Source organism: Rhea americana, unplaced genomic scaffold (assembly GCF_003343005.1).
Source record: "Rhea americana isolate MKP2758 unplaced genomic scaffold, rheAme1 scaffold_251, whole genome shotgun sequence".
NCBI classification, from domain to species: Eukaryota; Metazoa; Chordata; class Aves; order Rheiformes; family Rheidae; genus Rhea; species Rhea americana.
In genome coordinates, this window is record NW_028186370.1 from 956,273 (window position 1) to 965,999 (window position 9,727).

Consider the following 9,727-nt stretch of genomic DNA (forward strand, 5'->3'; position numbering starts at 1 on the left):
AGGGCTACCTGCCGGGGGAGGAGCGAAGGAACCACACACCGTCCCGCCGCACCACCCGCGGCCTGTGACGCCGCCATGACACCGCGGCCTCCAGCCGCGCCCGCCGCTCGCCCGCCTGCGGGACCGCCCGCGGCCGCGGCTCCGCCACGCCGCCAGGGGGCGCCGGAAGCGGGAGCGGCGCTCTCGGCCGCCCGGCTCAGTGCGGGGCAGTGGTCTCTATGGCGCTCGCGCCGCCGGCCGCCGCGGCCCCGCCCCCGCGCGGTCACACCACCCGCTCGCCCGGCGCTGCGTCAGCCACACAAGATGGAGACGGCCGAGGAAGGTACGGTGCTCGCTCCCTGCCCTCCGCTTCACGCGACTGCCCCCCCCCCTGCGGTGGGAGGAGGGGGGGCTCAGCGCCTGCTGGCGGGCGGGGGTTTCTCGCAGCCTGCGGCTGCAGGTGCCCAGCCCTCTCCCGCGCCTGGCTATGCGTGCGTGTCTGCGGGGGAGGCCCGGCGCGTGCGCGGCCGCGGGGAGCGGGGCGGGTGCGCGGGGTGCTGCGCGCGCGGCTTACGTAACCGCGGCCGTTGGGCGCTGAGGGAGGTGGGGGTGGGGGGAGAGCTGAGCCGGACTGTGCTGGGGAACACCCCGGCGAGGAATCGCTGTGGCGGGCCGTTAGCAGTGCTCTTCCTCTGCCCCTTACTGCTCTGGTTCCTACTGGAGCCCCGCAGGGTGGTGGGGACTCGCCGGGGGCTGGAAGGCGAGAGCCGGGGTGCTTCTAGCAAGCCTGCCAGGGGAGCCTAAGAGGCCATGAGGAAAGGGCTCCCTTGAGCCGTACGCAGTTCTTGCCTAGTTTGCTCCTCTCTTAGTCGACGAATACTGTCATGCTCTCTCCTGCAACTTAGGGAGTTCTCAAATTTATGCTTTGCTCAGTAATAGTAGTATCTCTAGCCTCTGCCGCTTTTTTTGCGAGGTTAGCTGTGTTGCATATACTGGAAAACCTGTTTGAAAAGTTTATAAAATGAAGTGATGCGGTAGTTAACTGACTTTCCAGGCTCTTTCTCCTGCAACTGACTAACGTGTAATAATTTACCCCATATTAAAAAGAACCCTTGTCAAGGAGATCATAGTAATGTATTTCTAATGTGTAGTTTCTATTTAAGAGTACTTCTTGAGTTGAAGTCAAATGCAAATGTGTTTCTTCAGCATTTACTTCTATCCAGTTCATTTTAGATAATGTTGAGCTCTGTAGTGCAAGCTGATAATGCAGAGCTTTCATAATTGTGGATTAATATTATAGCACGAAAATAAATAAAAGTGTTTACTGTTTCAATATTTCTTGCAGTATTTCAGCGTTACCTTAAGCAATAAGTACAAATGTGTATGACAATAGCAGGAATGTTAGAAGGAAAATTTTTAGTGTTTTGGCTTTTGTTAATCATGCATCATTGAAAATGTAACTTTTTGTCTAGTGGCACTTGATTCTTTTTTTTCCCAACTTTAGAAGATTAAATAGAAAAAGCACGACAAATACAAAGCAATAGATGAAATAACTCATCTTTGTAGAAATTTCTATTGGATTGTAGTGTAGCAAGCTTAGTGCTCATGGAAACATGGTTTAGCAAAACATAAGTGGTATTAAAATCTAGTAAGTTCTAGAACTGCCTGCTGCAACAATCATGCTTCTGTAGACCAACAGTTACACATACTGATCACTTCAGGAAAGTGACTGTTGAGACTTGGATTTGACATCTAGTCACCCAGAAAAGTTGGATTATAGCAGACTGAAGTGAAGTCTTAGAAATCACGAGTTGAGATCTCACCAGTCCAGTAGACAGCAACTCCATCTCAGTGGATTTGATATGAAAAGCAAAATTGGGTATTTGTTGCAGAATGTTAAAAGTGGTGATTCTGTACTGTTGATTATATATGCTTTTATAGGACTTAGTCTCCTGAAGAGAGACCATGGAGTGAAAGGAGAGGTTGTTAATGACATCTCAGAGCATTGTCTCCCATAATTAAACTTTAGTATCATACTCTATTCTTGGAATTTAGACTTTCCTATGTATTTATGTATATATATAGTCTCATATATTATACAATAGCCTTATTAGTGTTACCATCAAAAGCTTTGAGTATTGCTATGAAGTCACCTTCTGTAAATAGCACTAAAGCATTATTACTTTTCTTACAGTCTCAAAATTTCATCACAATATTAGGATATTGAATTATTACGGAAATGTAGAACGTCAAATGGACTTTTTGTAACTACTGATCACCTGTTAATGACATTATGTTCGTTGTGTTTCTGATGGGATTGACAATTGTCTGAGTGGTATTGTGGAGTTAGTTTGCTAACTGGATGGTGAGAGTTCAAATAAAAGAGGCAGGTTAGGATAGTAACAGGCAGAAGTAAGTAAGGCCAATAAATGGCCTTAGACCATGCTTCTCTGTAGCACCTGAGGAAGTAGTTTGTTTCTACAAAAGGTAGAGACGAAGCTTATCAGAAACTTTCAGACATTGCCTGTCTGTGTAGTACAGTATCTCTAATGTCTTACAGGTGTGAATGGAGTGTGTTCTTAGGATGTATCTATGGACTTGGGTGGGGTTTTTTTTGTTTTTTTTTTTCCCTGCTCCTAAGATAGAATGGGTAACTGTTCAAGAAGTACTACTTGAGATAAATTTTCAGAGTATTTCTGCACTACTAGAACACCACAGCCATATGTGAATGTAGTATTCGTAAAAACTGCAAAGTAGAAATAGTGCAGTCTTTCAGAAAGCAACTTTTGCTGATGAGAGGTACCTCTCTTGCTTCCTAGCTAAATCAATTTGCTCCTAAATAACACAATCTTCCCTTTAGATATTACAGTGATGAAGAGGCTTGATTAGAGGTAATAGGCAGATGCATTGTCTCTGGGGGAACAAAAAAAATCCATTACACAAGATCATTATTTACAAGATGCATGCATAAAGAATAGGATGCAAAATGGGTACATAAGTTGAACGTAGTATTTATTACATGGTAGAATTCCCTTTGAATATGACAGTATACAGGTTATAAGGTACATAATTTTAAATGTTGACCCTCAAGGTGGTTTGTTGATTTGAAGCTATCTGTTGCCTAGCAGTTCAGACTGTTACTTTTCATATGTTTATTTGGATTCATAAAACAAGAGGGAGTATCTGGAAAGTTTAATTTAGGTATCAGGATTAAGGTTTAAATTATCTTAGCAGCCAGAAGAGGGAAATTCTTTTCTAAATAAAGAATTTATTTGATGTCAATAGAGCAAATTCTGGTTTTCCTAGCAGTCTTGAGAATGAGAGAACACTCAGCTCTGAAAGCCAATGGACCTTTAAGAGAAGGTTCAGAGATCTGTGAGGATCTTACAGAGAACATTATGCATTTAACTTGCTTTCTTTGGTGTCAGATAGTACTCTTACAGCAACTGATACAACTGTTCTTTCCTGCATGTTTTCTATCTGCCCCATCCTGTCTCTTGCGTTGGCTCTAGCACTTGTCTGACTCTTTGAGAGGCTTTTTCAGCACATAAAGTTGTCAACTTTTTGTAGTGAAATAGCTCAGATAATAATTGAAAGACTACCTGACAAAGGTTGGGAGGTAGCAGCTAGCTGTGAGATCCAAGCTGTAAGCTGAAGAGATCTGTTCAGTGCGGTCTTCTGGAAATACTCTCTATGATAAAAGAATCCTTTGCTACCTAAAGTGATGGCTCTGCTCTTGTCTGCAGAAAAGCCAGGGGTTCTTGATCTTAAGTGATAAAATGCAAAAATGAAGAATTGAAGAAAGTGCTGAATTATATGAAACATGAAGTAGAAAATGTCTTTCCTTTTGCGACTTTATTGTGGAATGCTAATTGGTGGCCTTATTCAGCTTAAGTAGMAACCTTCCAAAATATGTATTCATAGAATTATAGAATTGGTAAGGTTGGAAAGGACCTCTGGAGATCATCTAGTCCAACCCCCTCTATTCAAGCAGGGTCACCTAGAGCATGTTAGACAGGGTTGCATCCAGGCAGGCCTTGAAGATCTCCAGAGAAGGGGACTCCACAACCTCTCTGGGCAACCAGGTCCAGTGCTCTGTCAYTCTCRCAGTGAAGAAATTCCCCCTCATGTTCAGGCGGAACTTCCTGTGGTTCAATTTCTGCCCATTGCCTCCTGTCCTGTCACATGGGACAACTGAAAAGAGTTCAGCCCCGTCCCCTTGACACCCTCCCTTCAGATACGTATACACACTGATAAGATCCCCCCTCAGTCTTCTCTTCCGCAGACTAAACAGGCCGTTCCTCATAGGGCAGATGCTCTAGCCCTCTGATCATCTTTGTAACCCTATGCTGAACTCTCTCGAGTGGTTCCACGTCTCTCGTTCTGGGGAGCCCCAAACTGGACGCAGTAGTCCAGATGAGGCCTCCCTAGGGCTGAGTAGAGGGGGAGGATCACCTCCCTCCACCTGCTGGCAACACTTCCTAATGCCCCCCGAGAGACCATTGGCCTTCCTGGCTACAAGGGCACATTGCTGGCTCATGGTCAATCTGTCATCCACCATCACTCCCAGGTCCTTCTCTGCAGAGCTGCTCTCCACAAGGTCAGCCCCCAGCTTGTACTGGTGCATGGGGTTATTTCTCCCTAGGTGCAGGACTGTGCACTTGCCCTTGTTGAACCTCATGAGGTTCCTCTCTGTGCATCTCTCCAGCCTGTCCAGGTCTCTCTGAATGGCACCACAGCCCTCAGGTGTATCAGCCACTCCTCCTAGCTTGGCATCATCAGCAAACTTGCTGAGGCGGCACCCTGTCCCTTCTTTCGGGTCATAGATGAATAAGTTGAACAGGGTGGGACCTAGTGCTGAGCCCTGGGGGACTCCACTAGCTACAARCCTCCAACTAGACTCTGTGCCACTRAGCACAACTCTCTCAGCCAGTTCTCAATCCACCTCWCTGTCCCCTCCTGTAACCCACGCTTGCTGAGCTTATGTAGGAGGATGTTATGGGAGACAGCGTGGAAAGCCTTGCTGTAGTCAAGGTACACAATGTCCACTGCTCTTCCCTCATGTACCCAGCCAGTCATTCAATCAGAAAAAGCTATCAGATTGGTTAAGCAGGATTTCCCCTTGATGATTAGGGTTCCTCCCCTCCTTGTCCCTTTTCTTAGGAGCACCAAGGAGAATGCTTGTGAGGTTCAAGAGCAGCAAATGGGATGTTTAAGTAACTGTTAGCTGTTGCTAAATCTCTTCTGCTAAGCTTCTATTTACCTTGTGCAACACTTGGATGGAATACGATCATTCTGTTTGAAAGTTTACAGCCACATTCAGGGAGATTATCCTTAAAAATCTAGATGAGTTTTTTGGGAAAACTTTCTCTTTTTTTAATTCAAAGAGTACTTCTGTGTGTAGTTTTCATGTGTATATATCCTAAACATCTTAAAACACAGAGCATCATTTTAACATTTATTACAACATGAGCAGAAAGATAACATTTGTATTGCTTTTTCTGGTGGTCTCGTGGTCATGTCTTCTATCAGGCAGAATTGATCTCTCAGCGTCTTTTCAGTTTAAATTATTGAGTTCCATTTTGCTGTATGGCAGTTTCTAGAACATTACTGTCTAATTTGTCTTGTAAATGTAAGTTCTTTAAGCARAAGTGTAATAAGCTTTATGTTCTGCTCACTAGATATATGCAGAGTCTGTCGGTCTGAAGGAACTCCTGAGAAACCCCTCTATCATCCATGCGTGTGTACTGGCAGTATTAAATTTATTCATCAGGAATGGTAAGTTCTAAGTCTAATAAAAGACATTAACTTGTTTATAACAATGATATTTCCGAAGTATTCAGATAAAGTAATAGGTAAAACCAGTTTTCAGAAGCAGCATATTAAGTGTTTTGGTGTTTCTTGCATGACAGGGTCGTTATATTTCACAAAGAATTTAGTAATTGTGTATGAAGAGCAAAGAATTAATAATTGTATGTACTTAAGACTACAGTTCTGCTCGTATGTCAATTTTGTGGAAACAGTAAGCAGAAAGAAATCTGTTTAGGTTGTGACTTTTTTTTCCCCTGCCCTCTGACAGATGTAAATGACAGTGAATATCTAACCTCATRTAAAAAAAATCAGGATATTCTTGAGGTGTACACTTGATGAAGGAAACATTGTAGTGAAAACAGTAGTTCTGGTCAAAAAAAATACCYTTTGATTTTTTTAATCATTATTTCACAAATGCAAAAACTATTGTATCTTAGGGGTGTTTGTGTGTGTATCACAACTTAAAATATTTTTAAGGATTGATTTTGCAAGTCAGTGTTCATACAAGGATATGTGCTTTGAGGGATTAGCCTTCTCAATAACGTACACAAAGAATGTACTTTATCAGTTATGTCAGTGATGTATTTGAAGAGTCAGATTACCTTTTTTACTTTTTAAAACTTAATTTATGGACTAAATGAGTTTAATAAACATACTAAGTTAGGTCTTGCTTATTACTACCAATATACTGCTTTATGCTGGAAAGCAGTGAGAGGATATATTTTCCTTAATGCAGGGAGATGAGGGAGAGATGTAATAGCATGTATTAATATGACTACTTTTTATTGCAGCTTAGTTCAGTGGCTTAAACATAGCAGAAAAGAATACTGTGAATTATGTAAGCACAGATTTGCTTTCACACCAAGTAAGTATGTTTTACTATTTTTTTCAACATTTCTTTTCTTTCATTTTCTTAGTATTTGTGATTACTTTTTCATTCAGCATGCTAAATTCAAGCAAAAATGCAGAAATTAAACCACACTGAATCATAGCTGTTATGCATGTTATTGCAGACTGTGTGAAGTGAGTAATAGATAATACTGTACTTTCATAATTTTATGCAAGCCATAAAAGAAATATTATTCTATACATATTCTCATTGGYTCAGCCTCATTCCTTTCTTGTCAGCATTACAGCATATGTTGTATTTTCAGCTTCAGTGATAAACTAGAGTATTGAGAATTTTGAATGTTAAGGTGAATCACAGTGAAATTTACATTTGAAATCCAGTTTTCAATTCCCTTTGAACCATCTGCATCAACACCAGATGACTTCTGTCAGTTTCTAGTCAAACAATTTTGACAAATAATGCAAACAATAATAGCTGATAGTTCCAATTACATTTCAGTCAAGATATAGTAACTACCCAATATTCCGTTACCTTGGACYGAACTAATTAAGTCAGACAATTTATGATCGAGAATGACTGTATCTTTATATAGTTCCCAACAGGTTTATTAATGATGCTTTCACCAGTATTTGTAGAAATAACTGAGGTCCTTTGACCTGGTAAAAGAATAAGCTAATTGTTTACCACTGTATTGACCATTGAACAGGTAAAGTGGTTCTTGTGCTACTTATTGCATTAAACTTTAGTATCAATTTATTCTTTAAAACTGCTGATCTTTTTATTATTGTTAACTGTAAAAGCTGTCCTGAGTTGAGAAAGATGATTGAGTATTCTAGGAGTTCAATACAATAAAAATCAAAGCTCCCCTTTAGAGTATCTGATCCCAGTTAAAAGAGTAGATCTCCCACCTTATTTCCCTCCTGCACACACCCTTTTTTTATTTTCCTAGATATGTATTGGTAGAGGCAGCTGAGCCTGAAGAGCCAGATGCTTTTGTTCATACATTCTTCATCCCAGAATTCCCACAAGATACCTTCCTTGTCCTGAACTCTAGAGTTGTTCATTTCTGCACAACAATTAAGCACATTAGACCATTGTTAAATTAATCAGCAGTGAAATGTGCAGTATTCATAGAATCATAGAATGGTAAGGTTGGAAGGGACCTCTGGAGGTCATCTAGTCCAACCCTCAGCATAGTCCCATACAGGGACTCAACCCATGACCTTGGCATTAGCATCACCACACTCTAACCAACTGAGCTAAACCTTATTAACTGTCTTAGCACTGTAAAAAGAATAGTGCATTTAATGTTGCTTCCAACAATGCTTTCAAGTTTTTATTTTAATACTACGGAGACCTATATAGGAAATACAGCTGAGAGGTATACTCAGCTTGCAGGTTTTATTTGTTAAACTTTTTCAAAAAGGCATTACGTTATTGATTTAGAAGCTTTGCAAACTAAGAGTGGTCCTGGTTCTACTGCTCTCTAAAATGTAACTACATTCAAAATCATATTCTGCTGCTAGGTCCCCTGCAAAATTTAGTGTACAAGACAAGAAAAATACAGTCACTCAATTATAACAAGTAAGCCAGATTTACTGGTTGCTAAAAATAGAGAATACTTTGTAGTTGTTTATGAAAAAGTTTTTTTTGTTTGTTTTTGTTTTTAACTTTTTAAGATTTAGGACAAAAATAATGAGAAGTTTTTAAAAAATTACCCTTCCTATTAGTTAATACTGATACTAGAAAATTCTTAATTGTCATTATCAACAGAGATGTTCCTGCAGAAGTTTAATTCTTGACTGACATAGCTGTCACCAGTACAGCATGTAACATAGTTGCAGATTATGGGCATATGAGAAAACGTAATTGAATTACTGAGGGATTAACAAGTTACTGTTTGTCATCTGAGACTTGAAATTGATGAGAATTGACCCTCTCTTTCTTGTGTTGTAGAGTACTTCGTCCACATGCAACCTGTAGCAAGGGTGTGTGTATTCTCCTCTGTTACACCCTGGCCTTTCCCCACACTTAGCATTAGCACCCTCATTTGGTGGTGTTTCCTTGGCTTTCCCTGTTGCAGCCTGGTAGGAAAGAAACACTATACGTAGGTAGCTTACTTCAGGTACCTAGCACAGATAGAGTTCCTCCAGTAGTCTCTGTGCGGTCTATCTTACCTCATTTTTTTCCCTTCTACCCAATACTTGGGCAGATACAGTTTCCTCAGTTTTTCTTATTGCTCCTTCTTTGAAAGATAAAGATAATCTGGAACTCTAGTCTGGAGATTAGAGCTGCTTGTGGGAGCAGAAGGAAAACTGGGAAGGAGTTGCTGGTGTTGGAGAGAGGATGGCAGAGATGGAATTGGAGATGGGCTTAATGTGTCTTCTAGTCATTCAAAATGAAGATCTGGGCTATAACCATGCCAGGTTGAAAGCACTTTCTCTTAAGTTAGTTTATCATGTGATGTGATAGAATAAATGTATGTGTGTTATCAGTATCTGTGGTTCAAACGACAGGCAAAAGTAATACTAGCAACTCTTCTTTTAGTTCAGATTGTTTTGCTTGTAAGACTGTCACTGTCATTCTGTCCAAAAATGCTCCTTTGTTAGTATAGCTTTTTGTGTACTATGTGAGGTTTTCATATAATATTCCTGGTGCATATTATTCCTTAATCCTTAAGTATCTTTAACTTCCATAATATCTTGTGACCTATTTAGTAACTAAATTACTAGGTTAGATAATGTTTGGAAGGAAGGAAGAARTAGAAAGTTCAACTTGCATCTTGGCAGGGATACAAAGGAACTGATTTTTCTTCTGAATATTAGCATGATTCTCTAAAATGTTTAGCCATGCAGGCAAATGGCTTGATTTTTCAAATACACACTCTGAAACTAAATTTTATATATTTTAAAATCCATTCTTCTTTTGCAGTTCTTAAAATTATGAATTAATACAACTATTAATAGACATTCACTAGCTTTGACCTGTTTTTTTGAATTGTATAAAGGTGTTTGTTCATTTTTAACTTACACTTTTTCTGTCTGAGTCTTTAAATGGCAACTGCTTTATATTCTTCCCCTCCCTCCC

The 9,727-nt window shown here is 40.6% G+C and overlaps 1 protein-coding gene across 2 annotated transcripts in view; it reads left to right on the forward strand.

Moving 5' to 3' along the window:
* The first annotated feature begins 253 nt into the window (after positions 1-253).
* MARCHF6 (membrane associated ring-CH-type finger 6) overlaps positions 254-9,727 on the forward strand; it is a 55,903-nt gene continuing 46,429 nt past the window's right edge. For both annotated transcript variants that reach the window (XM_085307067.1, XM_085307068.1), the window contains exons 1-3: positions 254-322; positions 5,661-5,757; positions 6,582-6,655. In XM_085307067.1, coding sequence (XP_085163193.1) covers positions 304-322; positions 5,661-5,757; positions 6,582-6,655 — 190 coding nt within the window. In that variant the 5' untranslated portion in view covers positions 254-303. The remainder of the gene's footprint in view (positions 323-5,660; positions 5,758-6,581; positions 6,656-9,727) is intronic.